The 20,936-nt window shown below is 33.3% G+C and overlaps 1 protein-coding gene across 1 annotated transcript; it reads right to left on the reverse strand.

Moving 5' to 3' along the window:
• Positions 1-6,840: 6,840 nt before the first annotated feature.
• LOC117930458 (uncharacterized mitochondrial protein AtMg00810-like) lies at positions 6,841-8,201 on the reverse strand. The gene is made up of 2 exons (XM_034851116.1): positions 8,106-8,201; positions 6,841-8,043 (listed from the first exon to the last, which is right to left on the reverse strand). Exons 1-2 carry the CDS (start codon positions 8,199-8,201, stop codon positions 6,841-6,843), a joined length of 1,299 nt encoding a protein of 432 aa, XP_034707007.1.
• Positions 8,202-20,936: the final 12,735 nt, after the last annotated feature.

Here is a 20,936-nt window from a genome sequence, read left to right on the forward strand (position 1 = left end):
ATAGTATAGGAAGTGAATGCACTTTTATTGCCATAAATGTGCCTACTAGCTCCAAAGTCTACTACTCAATCCTTCACACTAGTAACCATATTCAAGTCAAAGGAGACCATAACAACTATTACCTCTATCTGTGCTAAATTAGCCTTAGGGTTTAGCTTCTTAGTTCTCTTCCTATGATGACATTATGCAACATGATGCCCAAGCTTGCTACAAACAAATCAATTACCTTTCTTCTTAATTTTAGGGTTTTAGACCTTATTTTTTGAATTAAGCTTAGTCCTAAAGCCCTATTTTCAAAATCTATAATTCTTATTTGATGTGGGATTTTTTTCACCACATTTGCCTTAGAGGACAACTCCTTAGCTTTCTCAGCCTTGTCATTTCTTCAATTTAGATATGGATAATAACATATTTTAAAGACATTTGTTTCCTTTAAAGCTTCATGTTGTTTTTCTAGTCTTTTAAGGAATCAAGAAGAGTCTTAATGAGGTATCCAACCACAAAAGGTTTAGGTTATTTAATGTCTTCATTAGCTAGGTCACTAATCAGTAAGTGGTAGTCATGGATTTGAGATTAAACACCTTTATCCTTAGTTATTTAAAACTTCCTAAAGTCTTGTATTGCATACTTTTGGGTCCATACATCTTTGAGAGTGTATTTCTTATTCATAGTGTCCCAAATGTCTTTAACAATTTTAAACTAACGATAGTCGTCAAATAACTCATTTGATAAGGTACTAAGAATAACATGTCTAACTTGTTTATTTCCCATTTTCCCATGTAGTTAATTTATCTTATCCATTATCTATTTTAGGATTTGTGAGAAGATATCCTAAGTTCACAACATCCATGGTAAAAAAAAAAAAAAAAAAAAACCTTTTCCTTCCACATCTTGGAAAAAGCTCCATTAAAGGGATTAATCATTGAGGTGTTAAGACAAGTGTGAACCAAGAAGGCTTCCATGAGCCTTTGCTATATAAGAGTGTTGGAAAATTAACTTATTAGGCAAGCAAGCACTACCAATTGAAGTGCAGGGAGTAAAGCAAAGACCAAATAGTAATGCAATACTTACTGGATTACGTTGAGGCATGAAAAATCATTGACCTTAAAGTTCATCTTCCCTCGTATGAGATTATGTCTTAGTGCAACAAGAGAAGGAGATGTCCTACCTCTAGGATTCAATAGTTAGTGGTCTCTTCCCAAGTGCATTCCTCAAAAGTAACGTAATTCAACATTACATAGGAACGTTCCTCTTAGAATAACAAGATAAGGGAAGGGAAGCAAATTGGAGAAAGTTTTCTTTTCTAGGGAGTTTTTGATGGAGTAGATCTCTAGTTTTGGGAAATTATAATATTTATAAAACCAAATAAAAGGACATCAGTTATAACATATTTAGAACTATAAATTAATTTTTAGAAAAAGCCATAAAATTGTGCATAAATAGAAATTGAATTCTAATACAAGGCATTAAAAGTTGTCATCCTTTTCCAATATGAGGTCAATAAATTTACACAATCTTTAACACATGTACTCTTCTAGCAACATCTTCTTTAATTTTATTTTTTTTTCGTATCATATTATCTTTTTAGTTCAATTATTTGAATTTTTCTAATTAATGTTGTGCATTGAACATTATCCTTTAATTGACTTGCTAAATTTCTTAAAAGCAAATCTAAATTATCAAATATTATAAACTTCGGCTATTAATTCTAGATTAAACAAAAGGTTTAAATTCAAACTTATACATTAGAACGAGACAAATTGATGAGAAATACACACTAAAAATATATAAGGAGAATTATGTTTTCAGCCCAATTAGGCTTGGTAATTGAGGTAAGGTCATCCTATCACCTATAATTAAACTCAAAACCCAATGAAAGAGTAGAAATTAAGAGGAAGGATATTGCCTTTAAAAATCCCTAAAATACCCTTGACTATTATATGAAAAAAGTACCGGTCACCTCACCTTTCATATTCTCTCTTTGATTCTTTTACCCTTCTCTCACCTATTTATTAGTGGAACCAAGTTGAATCATTTCCCAAGCATTTTTCTCCATCAAATTGAATATGAAAGATAAATGGTTAAAATAAATAACTTTTAAATACCTCATCAAATATTATTCTTTTTTTTCAAACTTACATAATATATAGTAAATATTTTTTAAATACCTTGGAAACTTACATAATATATGATAAATATTATTCTTTATTTCAAACTTATATTATTTCTCATATATATTAAACAATTTAAACACCTCATAAAATATTAGTATTCTTTGTTTGTTCTAACTTGCAAATTAGACATCATCAAATATTATTTTTTTTCAAACTTATAGAATATATAAAAAATACTTTTTAAATACCTTAGCAAATATGTTGTACATTATTTCTCATATATATTAAATAAATTTTAAATACCTCATAAAATATGATTATTATTATTTTTCCTAACTTACAAATTAGACGCTCACATGCGTGAATATATATATATATATATATATATATATATATATATAATATTAATCAAGAAGACAATATTTCCAAGACTAATTTATCAACCTTCCAATAATTTTGAAAGTGTAAATAGGGTAATTGGCGGAATTAAAGTCTTCAAGATATTCAAAATTTCTCCATTTCAAAATTACCTAATTGCTCCCCACACTAATCTTAAATACTTTTTAGTAAAGATTTAAATATGTAAAACATTAAAATAAATACTTTCATATTAAAGCCGCAATTTTTTAAAGTAATAAGATAAAAATCATGAAATCTTCAAAACTATAATTACAACAAATATTTTTAATTTTAAAACAAATTTCATAATTTAAATTAATGATTTTAAAAAATAAAAATGTTACAAAAATAATTTTTTATTTTTAATTTCATTTAAATATGATTTTTTTAATCTCTATTGATAACAATGAAATTATGTTTAAAAAGACAAAATATTAAAAATATATATTTCATTTAATTTACTTATAATGAACAATTCAAACATGATTGATTTTAATTTTATTTCCTATGTGTTAATTTTTGTAAGGAAGGTCTTAATGGCATGGTTTGGTTTAAAAAAATTTATCAATAATCGTCTTAATGTCAAAATCAAATTATTTAAAAATTGTACAAAACTTATTAGGAGTCTTGTACACCCTTGTACACTTGGCACATTTCCCTTATACAATTAGTGTAATACCCTTGTATAGTGACACAAATTTCATATCCCTCCTAAGTTATGTGTTCATATAGGTGTATTAACCATGTTTTCAATGGTTTGGTGGAGAAAATGGTGGTTGGACTTAGGGTCAAAAAAATTTTCCCCGAATATCATTATTGGGGAAAATATTGGAATTTTCATGTGAGTTAAATTAAGTGCATGACATAAGTGTACAATCCTTGGGTGACAAGGAAAATAAGGAGCAGTTTGGAATAAATTGAAATCTTTTACAAAGGGTAGTCTTGTATACCCTTGTACAATTAGTACATTTCTCTTCCACAATAAGTGTAATACATTGTACATTGACACAAATGTATATCCCTTCTAAGTTATGTATCCACATAGGAGTGTTTAACTATATTTCCAATGGTTTAATTGAGAAAATGGTGGATGACTTAAGACAAAAAAAAATTCCCCAAATATCATTACTAGGGAAAGTATTGGAATTTTCATGTGGAAATTAAATAAAATGCATGACATATGTGTATAATTTGTGGGTGATAAGAAAAATAAAAGAACGACTCATAATCGATTGTAATCTTCTACAAAGGGTATCCTTGTACACCTTTGTACACTTAGTACATTTCCCTTGTACAGTTAATGTAATACAATTGTACAGTGGCATAATAAATGAATAAATGAAATTTAATATTTTTTCTTTGTTTTCATATAAAAAAATAGTACTAAACAAGGTTTTCAATTTTCATTTTTAAAAATAGTTTTCATTTTTAATTAAACATATTTTCAAAAAAAGACAATATAGAAAATAAAAATTATTTTTAAAAATAAAAATAAAAATAAAAAATAAAAACTAGAAAAGTATTTTAAAACCAAACCCAAACATAATTTATATAATTGTTTTCATCTAAAATGGGTAAATGTACCTTTCAACCCTTTTATATAAGAAAACTTCAATCTCTACTATATATTGATACAATTCACTTCTAAAATTAGGTCATATGAAAATATTTTAATCGGGTATTTAAAATAAAAACTCTTCATTCATCCTCTTTCTTTCTTTTTCTTTTTCTTATTAATTTTAATAAATTTTTAATTCATTCAAATCATTAAAAAAAAATTTTTAGTAACAAATTTGTAACATTTTATATAACTTATTACTAAAAGTCATGTCTAAAAAGTTATTAAAATAAAGAAGGAAGAAAATTTAAAAAAAAATAAACTTTTTATTTTATAATAGTAAAAAAAACTTTAAAATACTTTTAAGTACAAAAGAAAACAAAATAGTGAATGTATCTATTTTAAATATTGTTTTAATCATTAAATTATTTACTTCTAAAATGCAAAAGATAAAAATAAATTTAAAAGATAATTTTTATTTATTTAAATTAACATTTTTTTAGAAAGTATTTTCCAAAATAGTCTTTCAATCATTAATATAATTTTTGTTTATTTATAATTTAAAATAAAAATTAATATTGATTTTTCAATTATTTATAAAATAGTTTTAAAAAAACAATGAAAAATTCAAAAATGATTAAATTATCATGTGAAGAATGATAAAATAAAGACAAAAATAAGTATTTTTATCTATTACTATCTCGTATCCATATAATCAATTATGGATGGTTTGAGGTAACTTACATTAATTATCATGGTCAAGTGGGTTGGAAACACAATTGTACCAAATATATACGCGGGTTCTTTCGTTGCGAAAGATTCTGCCACTCCACCTCCTTTCTTGGGGAAGAATGCTCCTTTTTGAAAAGTAAAAAAGAGAAGGCATCTACCCCCGTCCTGTTCCTTGCTTTTGAAAAGTTGTAATCCACCATAAAGCTCGCCCAAATCAATGCTTTGAATACTTTTTCAGTTTTTCCGTAGCCTTTCTTTTCTTCTCTTTTTTCTTTTTAATTTTATGCTATTCTTCTTCTTTGCCACTGCTTCTATATATATATAAATCACATCTTATATTAAAAATATTTAAGAAAAAATTTACATTTTAATTATTCTTTGTTGTTGCATTTCATATGCTTTGTCTTTAAAGGTTAAAAAAAATTATCCTCATTTGGTTGAGCTTTTGGTGAAATTTAATTAAATTTATGGCAGAACTAAACAAATTATAAATCGGTTTTAGGTAGCGCTTGTTTTTTTTTTTTTTTTTTATCGAATAGAAAATAAAAAAATATTTAAAATTTTCTGTTTAGCTAAAAAGTAATTTATTGATATCAACCGACATAACTAAAATAAATTTGTGTATAATTAAACTAAATTTATTGGTAACAATTTCACTTCATTTACATTGATTGATATCAACGAATTATTTTTAATCAAATAAAAAAATCAAATATTTTAACTTTTTCTATTAGCCAGAAAATAAATATCATCTTAGTTTAGATACAATTTTCTTTTTTTACTTTTAAAAATTTTAAATTTATATATACAAATAGTATATCTTATATATAAAAGAAATTTTAAACATTTTAACATGTTAAGATAAAATTATTTGAAATTTAAATTTTCTTAACTAATTTTTAAAACAATCTAAAAAATTTTATATCTTATATAAAAATTATTTTTTTTTAATTTTAAAATAAAAAATATGAAATGTATTCAAACAAGTACTAAGTCTTTAACTAAATAATAATTCAAATTTAGTTTTAAAAATTTTATTATTATGAATTAAAAGTTAATTTTCCGAAATTGTGGTTTGGCCTAAATCATTAACATTATAGAATTTAAAATCATGTATAAAATGTAATTAGAAAAAAAAAAAGGAAAAAGAAAAAGAAAAAGAGACAGGAACGATGAAGCTTCAGAGGTATTCCAACGCCATTGCTTCAGGGAATCCACATGAGCTTTATGAAAAGTCGGAAAGATATTAATTCTTAGTATGATTTCAGTCCTCGCTATTTCTTAAAATATGAAAAGTCCCTCAACTTTTGTGTAATTAGAATCCACCCCAAGGTAAAATTTTGATATTAGCACAGACTGACCTACGTACGTGCATGGTGGATTCAGCTTTAACATCCACTGGGAGAAGAATAATTCAACTTTAATCTCCACTCGCAAAAGAATTATACTCCCACTTGTTAAGAAAAAGTATTATATCGGTTTTTTAGTAAAATATAATACTCATTATTTAATATTAAGTTATTAAATTAAATTAATTTATTAAGTCTTGTTTTACATACATTTTTTATTTTCTATTTTTTAAAATAAAAATAATATTATATTCTATAAAATATAGCGGTTATTATATAAAAAGCTCATACTTACACTATCTTTATAAAAAAAATTAATTTTTTTAAAATTTGAAGTAATGATTTTTTTTTATTCCAATTTTTTTAATTGTTCTTAAAAAAACCTCTATCTCTTTTAAGGTAACTCTCAAAAAGTATTTATATTTTCTAGAAAATTACTATTATTCTCTTATTTTAAAATAAAAGGCAAAAAATATATCCAAACTACACCTAAAATTACTTTTACCTTAAGTTATTGTTAGAAATACTGAAAGATTGTATTGTATTTCCTGGGAGAAAGAATATACATCAGTGCCTTTATATAGGAGGCATATGTGTGCGGTACAAGTAACCTAACTGGGCCTAAAGCCCATAACATAATATACCCATATAATATACCCATAATATACATTAACAGTCCCCCTCAAACTCAAGGTGGATGTGAGACCAACTTGAGGTTGTCAATTAAATCACGAGTGCATCTTGTAGGAAGTGACTTGGTGAAGATATCTGCAAGCTGATCTTTGGAGGAGATGGAGAAAAGCTTAAGAGCACCATGGACAAGATGATAACGGATAAAATGACAATCAATCTCGATGTGTTTAGTCCGTTCATGAAAGACATCATTGTGAGCAATATGAATGGCACTCTGGTTGTCACAATAAAGGGGAGTAGCAAAGGAGGTGGACACACCCAAATCCTTAAGAAGCCATCTTAGCCAAAGGAGCTCAGATGTGGTATCAGCAAAGGCACGATATTCTGCTTCAGTACTGGAGCGGGCCACAAAAGTTTGTTTCTTACTTCTCCAAGAAATCAAAGAAGAACCAAGAAGGAAGCAGTAACCTGTAGTGGACCTGCGATCAGTAGGATCTCCTGCCCAATCAGCATAAGAGAATGCACGGAGTACAAGAGGAGATTGAGCTGAGTAGAAAAGGCCATGAAACATGGTACCCTTCAGGTATCGAAGAATGCGCAGAACAGCAGCATAGTGAGTTGATCGTGGAGCAGACAAATACTGGCTCACCTGATGAACAGCATAGGAAATGTCCGGACGAGTAACTGTGAGATAAACTAAGCTGCCAACCAATCGTCTGTAAAAAGAAGGATTGGACAATGGTTTCCCCCCGGAGGGTGTCAGATGCGCATTAAGTTCGACTGGAGTGTCAACATTCTTACTGTCAGTGAGTCCGACTTGAGACAGCAGATCAGAAGCATACTTGGCTTGAGTAATATAAAGACCATCTGTGGAATGAGTAATTTCAAGACCCAGGAAATAGCTGAGATGTCCAAGATCTTTCATCTCAAACTGCTGACTGAGAAAATCCTTGAGTTCTTGAATGCCACTAAGGTCATTACCAGTTATGATCATATCATCCACATATAGAAGAAGCAAAATAGTGCCTTTATCAGTACGACGAAGAAATAAGGCAGAATCATACGGACTGGCAGTGTAACCCAAGCGAAAAATAGTGGAGCTGAACTTGGCAAACCAAGCTCGTGGGGCTTGTTTAAGACCATAAAGTGCACGTCGAAGATGACAAACCTTGTTTGATTCAACAGAGAGACCAAGAGGAGGTTGCATATAGACTGCTTCACTCAAATCCCCATTAAGGAAGGCATTTTTAACATCCATCTGAAAAAGGTCCCATTGACGAGCAGCAGCAACAGCTAAGAGAGCACGAACAGATGAGATACGAGCAACTGGAGCAAAAGTCTCTTCATAATCAATCCTATATTCCTGTGTAAAGCCTTTGGCAACAAGACGAGCCTTGTAGCGCTCAACGGATCCATCAGGGCGAGTCTTGATCTTATAGATCCACTTACAACCAACCACAGACTGTCCAGGAGGGAGAGGAACCAGGTCCCAAGTATGGTTTTTGGTTAATGCATCAAGTTCCTCTTTCATAGCAATCTGCCATAAAGGGTCAGTAGAGGCCTCATGATAGGTTTGAGGCTCGTGAAGTGTAGCAAGGGCAGTGTAACAATGATAGTTAAGTAGGTGTGGAGGAATGGATCTTACCCGGGTTGAGTGGCGAGGTGGAATGTCTTGTGGAGGATCTTCAGGCAGAGTAGGAGCAAGGGACCTAGTCTCAAAGTGGGGTAGCTTGTCATCAATCTGTTCATCTGCAACCTATCTAGGAGAAGTATAAAAAATATCTCAAGAGAAGTCCAAAGGAGGATCAAAAGTATTTGTAGAAGGAACAAGAGACTCATCTGGAAAGATTTCTAAAACAGAGGAATTAGTCAAGGAAGAACGAAAGTGAGTGAGTTCAACAAACAATCGATGTTCCCAAAAGACAACATTACGAGAAACACGAAGACGATGAGAGACAGGATCATAACACCTATACCCCTTTTGAGTTTCACCATAACCAAGGAAACAACAGAGTTTAGAGCGAGGCTCAAGTTTGTTGTGCTCATGAGACTGAAGAAGAACAAAACAAGCAGATCCAAATGAGCGAAGGTGATGATAGACAGGGGGTGACCCAAAGAGACGCTCATACGGAGTGTGATTATGGATGACAGCACTTGGAATACGGTTAATTGCATGAACAGCATGAAGAGCCGCTTCACCCCAAAATGGGGCAGGAATTTTGGTAGAAAGAAGCAGAGCACAAACAGTGTCAAGAATATGACGAAGTTTTCTTTCGGCTCGACCATTTTGCTGAGAGGTACCTGGACAAGTTAGATGATGTACAGTGCCATAGGAATGTAACAGAGCTTGAAACGCATGTTGAGTATATTCAATAGCATTATCAGATCGAAAAGTTTTGATACGTTTGGAGAATTGTGTTTCAATCATTTTTGCAAAATTGCTATATATTGATAAAATTTCGGAACGAGATTTCATAGGGAAAATCCAACTATTACGAGAATAATCATCAATAAAAACAACAAAGTATCGAGATCCACCAATACTAGCAACAGGAGAAGGTCCCCAAACATCAGAATGAATTAACTCAAAAATACTATAAGAAATGGATTCACTGTTATTAAAAGGCAAAGCTAACTGTTTTCCTAACTGACAAGAAGTACAATAAAAAATGTCTTTAGACACAGAACCCAACAGACCCCTAGACACTAACTGTTGTACCCGAGAAGATGATGCATGACCAAGACGAGAATGCCAAAGTGCAAAAGAAGGTAAGGAAGAAACTGCAGCAGCTGCAATAGCAATAGAAACAGGAGCAACAGGTGGAAGATGAAGATTGCTCACGGGAAACATACGCCCAACTCTAGGACCGGTCCCAAGCTCCTGCCCTGTCCTCGGATCCTGCACAATACACCCAGAATAGTAAAAAATAAGGCGATAACCTAGTTCAGCTAATTGTCCCACAGAGCACAAATTATAGGATAGGTCAGGAACATGGAAGACTCCAGGAACAGAAAGATTAGAGGTTGAAACAAAACCTAGACTATTCCCATGCATGGTGGAACCATCAGCTATATGAATATTTAGAGGATGTGGTGCAGGGTCAAGTTTGGAGAATAGGGATGAGTGAGGTGTCATGTGATTGCAGCAGGCATAATCAAAAAGCCAAGTTTGAGACTTACCAGGTAGAACAGATAAGGCAGTGGAAAGAGATGCATTACCAGCCATACGAACAGCCTGAGCTATGATCTCCTGTAGTTCAGTGGAGGAGAGGTTGATAGTAGATCCAGAAGACTTGGACTCAACTGAGGTGGAAGCCATTGGCGGAGTAGGCTCAATATTAGCAACAGCAGCAGTAGATTTGTTACGACGGTAACAAGTCTCAATGGTGTGGCCAGGACGCTTGCAATAGTTGCAGAACTTTTTGTTGGTCTGCTTGCGACGATTGCTAGAGCCATAAGAATCACCTGATTGCTGGGATTGCTCTATGAGTGGAGTAGATGGAGTAATAGCCAAAACATTGAGCTTATTCTGGGCTTGAAGGGTTGCAAGACGAGCTTCTTCTCTAACCAACTCATTTACAGCAGTATCAAGAGAGGGAGCAGGATTGCGATTGAGTAGCTGACCACGAATGGGCTCAAAGTCCTTGTGAAGTGACATCAAGAATTCATAGAGGCGAAATTCATCTCTAATGGAAGCATATTGCTGAGTATCTTTTGAGCATGTCCAAGTTGGATCAGAAAGGTCAATTTGGTCCCAAATAAAGCGAAGTTGATCATAATAGTCATTGATGGATTGCCCTGGTTCTTGCCTGAGTTGATGTAATTCAACCACTAACTGATATTTCAGGGATCCATGAGTAGTGGAGTACCTTTTGGCCAACATATCCCATGCAGATTTTGCATCATCAAAGCTGCCCATCAGATTGGAAATAGAGGGAATGGAAGTGTTCCGAATCCATGTGAGGATCATGTGGTTATGACTATCCCATTCAATCATGCGATTAAGAAAAACAACATCTCCTTCACTTGCTCCCTTGACAGGAATAGTCATTACACCAGTACAATAATGCCAGAGCATGCGATCCTTAAGAAAACTGCGCATAGCTTGAGACCAAGATAAGTAATTTTTATTTCCCTCCAATACAGTATTGATGGGGCGAGAAAGAAAAATATCCTTTTTATCCATTTAGAGACACAATATGCAAAAACAGACTGCAAAAGTGAAATCTACGCGAAAAACTGGGTAAGGAGAACCTGGTCAACCCTGGAAAAGTCAACAGTCAAAGTCAACGATCAACACTGGTCAAAGTTAACGGTCAACGATGGTCAATGGTCAAAGTCAACTGTCAACGCTGGTCAACGAATGACGTGGAGATGATGTCAGCTAGGGCTAGCGTGGCACTGACACGTCAGCAGTGGTGACGTAGCTAGGGCTGACATGGCGTTGACGTGGCAGAGAGGATGACGTACGGGCTCTGATGGCGACGAGGTTTCCACGAATGTGTAGATCGGCGTTGGACGATCTCAGTGGTACCGTCAAAATTGAAATTAGAGCAATATTCGTAGCGGTGATGCGAAAAACAGTGATCTTGTGCGGTGTGAAACTCCTTAAGGACAGTGGCTGCAGGTCCGGAACCTAAGGACGACGCCTAGATGAAGTCGAAGGTTCAACGGCAAAAGGCTGCGGCGACAGTTGTGATTGGCGGAAGCTTTAAAAAGAAAGGAAGTCACACTAATGAAGACAGACTGCTAAGAAAGGGTCAGAGCAGTGGCTCTGATACCATGTTAGAAATACTGAAAGATTGTATTGTATTTCCTGGGAGAAAGAATATACATCAGTGCCTTTATATAGGAGGCATATGTGTGCGGTACAAGTAACCTAACTGGGCCTAAAGCCCATAACATAATATACCCATATAATATACCCATAATATACATTAACAGTTATAATATTAAGTTATTTTATCAAACATATATATAATATATTTAAATAATTTAAATTAAGTCATTAATTAAATCATATTTACTTACAAAATTGATATATCAAACACTCTCTTATTTTTTAGTTAACGTGATTATGAAGTTATTAAATAAGTTAAACATATTCGGTAAAATGTCTCACAACTTAAAATTAAAAGGTCAAAATAATTAACTTATTATGAATCTCGAATAGCTTTTCTTATTTGCTCACATCTAGTAAGAATTTCTTTTACAATCATGACTTCACATTCACCACTTATTTTTTTTATAATAAATTTATTTTATCTATGTATAATATTTTTAATATGGATATTTAACAAATAAATTTAACTCTTAATACTAGTCAAGGTAAATATTAATTAAAATTAATGAGGCTAAATATATAAATTTGATAATTTATGAAAAAATGTTACCTAATTTACAAAACAGCCTTAATACTTAATAAAAACCAAATAATAGGTTTTAAGTTAATAATTTAACTTAAAATCAACTTAAATCATTAAATAATAAATATTGAATTTTATCAAATACCCTTTAAATAAAATTCAAAAGCAATAAAACACTCAAAATTGTTGGCATAAAGCCTTGGAAAGTATGACACTATTTAACAGTTTTAGATTCATTAATAAATTTATTTATTTATGTTTCTTGTTCACTTGATTATCAAACATGCATTAATTGGTTATCTATGCATATATGCTCATTTGCATTGTACATGACCTGAGTACATTAGGAATTACATAGAAGATACAAGTTATGGGTTCCTTGCAAGATGATAAATTGTTCACAATTGTTTCATGGATTTGAGTAATCTAGTAGAAATCATAGTGCACTACCTCCTAATTGAAATGATAACTTGTCATGGTTGTCAAAATGAGTTTCCCATGGTGGGTGAATTAGTGTGTACGATTACATATTAGATAGGACATATGGTGAATCGTGATATAAGACTATCAATTGTCATGACTTACCAAACTACTATAATGCATTGACTCTCAACCTTGAGAGAATATTGAGTATGTGATTCGTTCCCAATTGGTGTCTCAGCTGATTCATGTCCAGCTGGTGCTCTTTAATTGAGGGAGTAATTAACAAAATTTATAACCTATATCACCATGCATTAGGATAGCTTTAGCTAATATAGCATAGTGGCTCTAGGATCGTTCTCTAGGAAGGGTTTTCAACTCACAACTGATACCAATTCCAAGTTAAATTGGTGCTTTTTCATTTCAAGGTTAGCTTAAGAAATAAAACACAAACTTTGGTTAAATGAGGTTTTGTTTTAAGCTAACTAAAAAGAAAGTAATGGAAATTACTTATGAAGAAAAACATTCCTTGGAGGTTTGGGTTCACAGGGGAGGTTCCTCATGCAAAAATAGAGCTCTAGTCATTTGGTTCATTTCCTTGCATTAGAGAATTAACACATAGTCAATTCTCTAACCGGTGTTGTACAGATGTATCCTTTAAATGGATTTTAGCTCTAATTCCCTCTCACTGATGCAACTTGCAATGCTCATGCCTCTCACCTAGCATTTTCCATTCAAGGTGATCTTTAATTTTGGACTTCCCTTCTCAAGCTTGCAAGAGATAACTAATGGATGTCTCCTTGGAGTCCAAAAGCTTACCAAGTGTTGACAATTCTAGAAAATCCTACCTTCAAGTCACTTCCCAAAAGCTCGCAAGAGGTAAACTAGTGTATCTCCATGGACGGAGATCACTTGCCTTACCAAGTGTTGGCTCAAGTGAATTGAAGGTGTTTTAAGTTAACTAAAAACATAGAAATCATTAAAGGATCACACTTTCTCTTCTTTAATGGTTGAAACCACAAAGCTATAAATTCTTGCACTTGGAACCTTTCCCGGCAACCTTAGCTCCAAGGAACTAAAAGTCTAGCCACTCATTCTCTGAGGAAACTTCCTCAGAGCTTGTTTGGCTAGTAAGAAAAAGAATGAGAAAACAAAAATATATATGAAAAACAAAGCAAGTGCTCTATAAAATATATTTCTTGCAAAATTGTACAAAGGATGCGTTTGAGAACAAGTTCCCGACTCCTTACATGATATCTCCTGAAAAGGAAATTACAAACTATATATATGAGGTTATTCACCCTCTGTTCTTACTTAAAGACTAAGGAATCCTATGATAGGTGGATTACAAGGAGAGTTTGGGGATTTAGACATCAAATATCTAAAGCAAAATATCTCAAAATGTCGGTCGCACATATCGGGAAGCTTCAAGAGAACACCGCGGCACTGTGCAAAATGGCTGCGAAACTCTCCGGGTAAGCGCTATCAGAGGATCCGGACATGTCTGACAGGGGAAGTTGAAACGACCTCCTCTCCTATCCGGCTTCAGGCGCCGAATGTGAAATATCCGATCAGAGGATCCGAATATGTCTGACCGGAGAAGTTGAAACATCCTCCTCTCCCATCCGGATGTGAGATATCCAAAGAAGGTGGAATGTCGGTCGGACATAATTCTTTCCCCGGGTGGAATGAGCTATGTCGCAAGGGGGACCGTCTGCGTGTGCAAGGTGTAGGGACCCCTCCCCATGATGACATGGAGCACGCAAGGCTATCCAGATCAACTCCATCCGGATTCCCCAAGAGGACAAGTGGCGTGCTCCCCCCTATCCGGATTTCCTCAGGGAGAAGCACACGGCACTCATGAACATCACACCCCGGACGATAGCATACCCTATCCGGGTATGTTGTCTGGATCATTGACTAAAGTGAGCAAACTTTGCTACGTCATTCCGACAGCCTGCCACAGCCCATGTTCCGCCGCCATCCGATGGTGTGTCCGAACATCTTTGCCATGGATTCCAAAGAACTCTCCTCAATCTCGGATTGCTTTGGTGATCAAAAAGCTATCAAAACACCAAAACTTAACATAATTTGATTAGAATTGATTGTAAGGGTCCTTAATATGTTAATTGGGTTAAGAGGTGATAACTACTACTCAAAAGTGTTTAAAAGAGTTAATTACCATCTATAAAATAGCACTTTTTGAGTAGTAATCAGTATGTGCCAAAATCAACATGAGTCTTTGACCTATAGGTGAGACCTTAATGTGATCATATAGACTTATGGATTGAATCATTATTTATGGAAGTAGATTACCATAGATATTCTCAATAAAGGCATCATGACATCTCACGAAGATTGAGACATTGCCCCCTTGTGGGTGATACTAAGTAAGTATGTTTAAGAAATCAATAATTATAGTAGTTTCTTACTTAGAACTTAGCATCAACTCTATGTGAGCTGAAGTATGTTAGGTGATCACGTAATAGGAGGATCTGAGACTCAAGGATTATAAAGGTGGTCTTGAAAGGTTGATAACATTCATCTTGTTAGATTAACCTACATATAGTGGACAGTAAATCATGAACTAAAGCATTTGTGTCTCATTGTAATTATATAAGATATCGAGCTGTAGTTAACTCTCTATAATGGGATGTTGAGTCAACTTCAGAATTAAATTTCGAGGAAGCCAATATTTGCCTATGAGCTTCAATGATCCCCACTTGAACTCGTATTCCTTGATGACATGATTTATATATAAGGGTTATTTGAGTTCGTTGTTCACTTGTGTGCATAACGACGTTTTAGTAAATATGCAAGGATATAGAGCCAAGGAATGTTGGGAGTTAGTGCATATTGATGTGTGTTGGGTTTTTAATGTCTATGCATGGGGAGGGTGATTACTACCAAAAAGTGCTATTTTGTAGACCTAATTATAATGGTTTTAAGCACCTTTGAGTAGTAATCATATTCATTTAACCCAATTAATTCATTAAGGTCCTTAGTAATTGGTTTTAACCATTTTGTGGCAAGTTTACATGTTTTTATCAGCTTATGAATCAATTCAAGCATGCCAAATGATGGAGGAGCTACTTGGACAAGTTAAAGCAAGGATTTTGGAAGTTTACAGGCTTGAATTTCAAGTGGAAACACGAGCACAAACAAAGGGATAGCCGTTTCGCAAGGCAAGGCAAAATACCTTGCCAAAATGCAATTTTTGCAAGGTGAAAATGCACCTTGCCAAATTTGGCAAGGTGAATTTACTCATGATGCGAAAATATGGCACTTCGCATCATGAGTAATTCACCTTGCGAAAATTTCGCAAGTAACCTTTTACCTTGCCAAATTTCCTCTGTTTCTCCATGCACGCACCACCGACTTTCCAGATATTTTTAGCTTGATATTTTCTCATGTAAATTTCTTTTGTAACCTTGTATTCAGCCGACATAAGGTTTTATCTTGTAATTTTGCTATATATAGAGGTGCACAACGCCTCCAAAAAAAGAAGATTTTTGGGGGATCGATCCTCTGTACATTAACTTAGAAATATATAAAGCTCTGTTTTTCTCTCTTCTCCGGTTCTTCCCCATTTCTATTTTCTTAGTAGCCAAACAACCTCTGAGGACTTTTCCTCAGAGGATGATTGGATAAAACTTTTAAGTTTCTCAAAGTATGGATGTTATGTGATGGCTTGGATGCAATCCCATGGAAATTTCTCGCACCTGGAAAGTAAGGTAGTCGTTTTTCATTAATGGTTCATTAATGCAAAGTTTGGTTTTTATTTCCTTTGGACAACTTACAACGGCCAATACTTGATAAGCTTTTGGATTTCTATCCATTAGTTATCTCCTACGAGCTATTGGAAGGTGAGGTTTTCAATTCCAAGTTTTGCATTAATCCGTTAGAACCAATTTCAATGGCCATTGAAAGGTGAGTTTATCACCTGGAATGACTTTGAGTTGCCAATATTTGGTAAGCTTTTAGCTTTAGACCATTAGTTATCTCTTACGAGCCATTCAAAGGAAGTCTAAGGTGAATAACCATTGATGAAATTCACTACCATCTGTTTTGCCATTTTAAAGGATTAAAACTTGATTTGCTAAATCCATACCGGTTCGGGAAGCAAGCATCACCATAGTTGCAACCCCAACGCGAGGAGCCTATCCTGAGATTTCCAATTTGCATAAGAGCCAGAGCATAGCTATCCTATCTTTGAGAAACTTGTTTTTACACCCTTTCATTTTAGTCTTTAATGTTAGCTTAAATTAGTTTAAATCTCTCTAAAACATTTACATCTTCTTTTAAAGCTAACATCCATAAGAAAATCGCATATTTTCCTAATTTGAATATCACTAGTGTTTGCGAAAACCCTTCCCAGTGAACGATCCTAGAACCACTATGCTATAGTAGCTTGGCTACTTTAGTAATAGTATTTAAGGTATAAATTTTGTTGATACGCCTTTAAAGCTAAGCTACCATAAGTCGCATCAGAGGGTATGAGTTTTCTTAACTTTACAAATGATTACTCTAGGTTTGGATATATTTATCTAATGCATAAGAAAATTGATGCCTTAAATAAATTGAATTTAAGGTAGAATTAGGAAACCAATTAGGTAAAGATATTAAGGTAATTTGATCTAATTGAGGTGGTAAGTATATGTTTAATCAATTTGATTCTTTCTTTAAGGAGCATGAGATTATATCCCAATTAAGTGCACTTGGAACTCTATGGAAAAATAGAGTAGTGGAAAGAAGAAGTCAAACTCTGATAAACATAGTGAGATCCATAATAAGTTTCTCATCACTTCCTATATCCTTTTAGGGATGTGCCTTAAATAATATTATGACTTACCTACTTAATCTAATGTCTTCTAACTTAGTACCTTTGACTCCCACAGAGATATGGACAAGTCATAAACCTAGTTTGTGACACATGTATATTTAAGGGTGTTTAGAACTCATGTTAAAATAAAAGATGGACAAGTTGGAAGTGAGGCAAGATGTATGTTAATTTGTATGTTATCCAAAAAAAAAAAAAAAATGAGAGGACATTACTTTTATAATCAGGTTGATCATAAGGTGTTTGTTAGCATAAATGCCAAAAAGATTATATGGTATGTAATAAGACAAAATATGATATAAACCGAAGAAATATTGAAGACATCCCCACAATAGCACAAAAAACTATAGGTACAAAGGTTTTTGCACCTGACATTCCTGATAATTCTAGTATATGAGAGCCTCATTATAGTGGGAAGGCTGTTATGCAATTGAATAGGTTCATGTATTTGGGAGAGTCTTTCGAGGTCATTCAAAAAGGAATATGAGATCGATCCTATAGATTACGATAAAGCAATGAGCAATGTTGATGTTCATCTATGGTAAAGGGTTATGAAGGAAGAGTTAGAATTTGTGTTCTAACAAAGTTTAGGGTCTTGTAGAGGCACCTGAAGGGATAAAACACATAGGGTGCAAGTGGGTTTACAAGAGCAAAAGAGGAGTAGATGGAAAAGTTAAGACATGTAAGACTAAGCTTGTAGTTAAGGGTTATAATAAAAAACCTAGTTTCATCTATGAAAAGACCTTCTTATTGGTATATGTGCACCAATTCATTATAGTACTTCTATCCATTGTGGTACATCTCAATTATGAAAAACAAAAAATAGATTTCAAGACAATATTCTTGAATGGCTTTCTTAATAAGAGTATCTATATGATGCAACCAAATGGTTTCATAACAAAAAGTTAAGAGCACTTAGTATGCAAGTTGCATAAATCCATTTATGGATTAAATTAAACATCTCAATCAGGAAAGAAGAATTTTGATTAGGTAATCAAGACTCTTTATTTTGATCCAAATGAGGATGATCCTTATGTGTACAAGAAGACATAGGAAGCATGATGATGTTTTTAATCTTGTATGTTGATGACATCCTTCTCATTGGGAATGGTGTAGAGTTATTGGCATTAGTCAAGATTTAGCTATCTATTTAGTTTCAAATGAAAAATCTAGGTGAGATGTAATATATTCTTAGGATTAAGGTCCTTAAGGACCACAAGAATAAGAAAATTACATTGTCTCAAGCTACTTACATTAACAAGAATATGGTCAAATATGTTATGCGGGACTTTAGGAATGTCTGTTACCTTAGAGTCATGGAGTGCCTCTTTTTCAGAATCATTGTCCTAAGACATCTGAAGAGAAATATTGCATGAAGGTAATGCCTTATGCCTTTACAATGGATAACCTTATGTATGTGATGCTATGTACTAGATTGAATATTTGTTTTGTTGTAGGCATGGTGAGTAGATATTAGTCCAATCCAAGACTAAAACATTTGATGATAGTTAAACATATAATCAAGTATCTTTGGAGAATGAAGATTATATGCTAGCGTATAAGTTGTTACCACTTGGGTACACAGATTTAGACTTTTAATCTGATAGAGACTCTAACAAGTTTACCTCTAGGTTTGTGTTCACTCTAAGTGGTGGGATTGTTAGTTAAAAAAGTGTGAAGCAACCCTAAATTGATGACTTTATTATGGAAGCTGAGTATGTTGCTACATTTGAAGTAACAAAGGAAGTGGATTTACTGCCATTACTATTATTTTGTGATAATAATGAAAATATGACATAATATAAAGAACTAAGAAAACACTTGAAGGGTAAACACATACAGAGAAAGTATCTCATGTATCAAGTGATAGTGATGAGAGGAGATGTAGCTATGTAGAAGGTTAATTATGTGGGGAACTTAACGCATCCTTTCAACTACACTATATCTACTAGAGTCTTTGATGAACATAGGGATAACATAGGCATCGGATGCATTTCCAATATGTTTTAAGGCTAGTGGGAGTTTATTAGGATAGAGTCCTTCAAAGCATGAAATTATGTAGCAAAACATAGTTTCACTAATAAACTAATTTATTTACAATTTTGGTTCCCTCTTTCTATATTTTTTGCAATGATTATTATTTGAGCATTCATGCCCTATCACTTATATAATACATGACGTAGATGCATTAGGAGTTGCATAGAAAATCAAAGTCATGGTTTTCTTACAAGATTATGAGTAGTTCACAATTGGTTCATGGATATGACAATCCATTAGAGAACCTAGTGCATTACCTCATAATTTGAGGAATGACTTGTCATGGTCACCAGGATGGCTTTACTGTGGTGAGTCTAATAGTGTGTATAATTACACATTGGATAGAACTTATGATGAATCATGATATTTACTATCGGGTAGTCATAATTCACTAAACTATTATATTGCATGGACTCTTAATCTTGAGAGAATATTAAGCTAGTACTAAGGTCAATGATGACTTTAACCTATGGGTAAAACCCTAAGATGATCATATATTCCCTATATAATGAATGGGTTATCACTTATTAAGGCATGTGAACTAGAATATGTCAGTTGATTACACAATAGAAGGATCTATAACTCAAGGGTTGAAGAGGTAATTTTGACACAATGATAACACATACTTCGTTAAATTATGAACACTAGCTCATGTGGAGTTTGCATGTAATGGATAGTAGGCATTGATTGGAGCCAAAATATATGCTCTAATGGTACATATTTGATATGATTTGTGCACTAAAGGACACTCAAATCACCCAACTTGGCCTAAATCAATACTAAGGCTTTAACCATGAGTTTAACTTGTATTTTTGAGATTTATCTCAAGTTCAAGGGAAGAAAATGGTGCAAGTTGAATCACTTTAGATTTTGAAAGATCAAGAAAGGGTTAAATGAGGAAATAAGCCAGTCAAGACTCATGAACCATAAAGAAAGGCAAGACAAGGAGATCATGAGTTTGGAAGATGATAAATGACCATTATAGAGTAAGAAAGAAGACAAGAAAACATGGGAAATGAGGCATGAAGCAAGATTCAACTGCATGAAAATTTAGAACTCAAAATCTGATGACAACTTATACTCTGACTTTGAGGATAAATTTGGAGCACTTCCCAGAGTCCATTTTAGACATACTATATATTTTTCAAAGCTTGGAAAGTCAAAAGTCCAATGCTTCAAATGGTGTGCAAATAAGAGTTGAAATGAAGAAGTTATGGCCATTTGAAAACAACTGCAAAAAGTTGAAGGGCCATTTCAAAGTTCAACTTATGAATTCGAAATCCAATTTCGAATTCACCCACTATCACTTTGATGTTTCACCTCTTCTACCTCGGGAATTGCATCTAGGGCACTCCATCTGCCCTAAGTAGATCCCACACAACTAGAAATTGCCATTTTATTATTTTTTTAATCATTTTTAGGTAATTATTTTGTAATAAGAGTCCAATGAGAATGTGCCACATGTTAGGTAATTGATGATATTATATA

The sequence above is a fragment of the Vitis riparia genome, chromosome 14, assembly GCF_004353265.1.
Source record: "Vitis riparia cultivar Riparia Gloire de Montpellier isolate 1030 chromosome 14, EGFV_Vit.rip_1.0, whole genome shotgun sequence".
Lineage (NCBI taxonomy): Eukaryota > Viridiplantae > Streptophyta > Magnoliopsida > Vitales > Vitaceae > Vitis > Vitis riparia.

Bases quoted from the DNA above. Each gene is read 5' to 3' on its own strand.
- LOC117930458 (XM_034851116.1), bottom strand. From the start codon at position 8,201: ATGGATCCGTTGAGCGCTACAAGGCTCGTCTTGTTGCCAAAGGCTTTA. The intron at 8,044-8,105 runs GTATCTCATCTG...GACCTTTTTCAG, and splicing joins GACTTTTGCTCCAGTTGCTC to ATGGATGTTAAAAATGCCTT.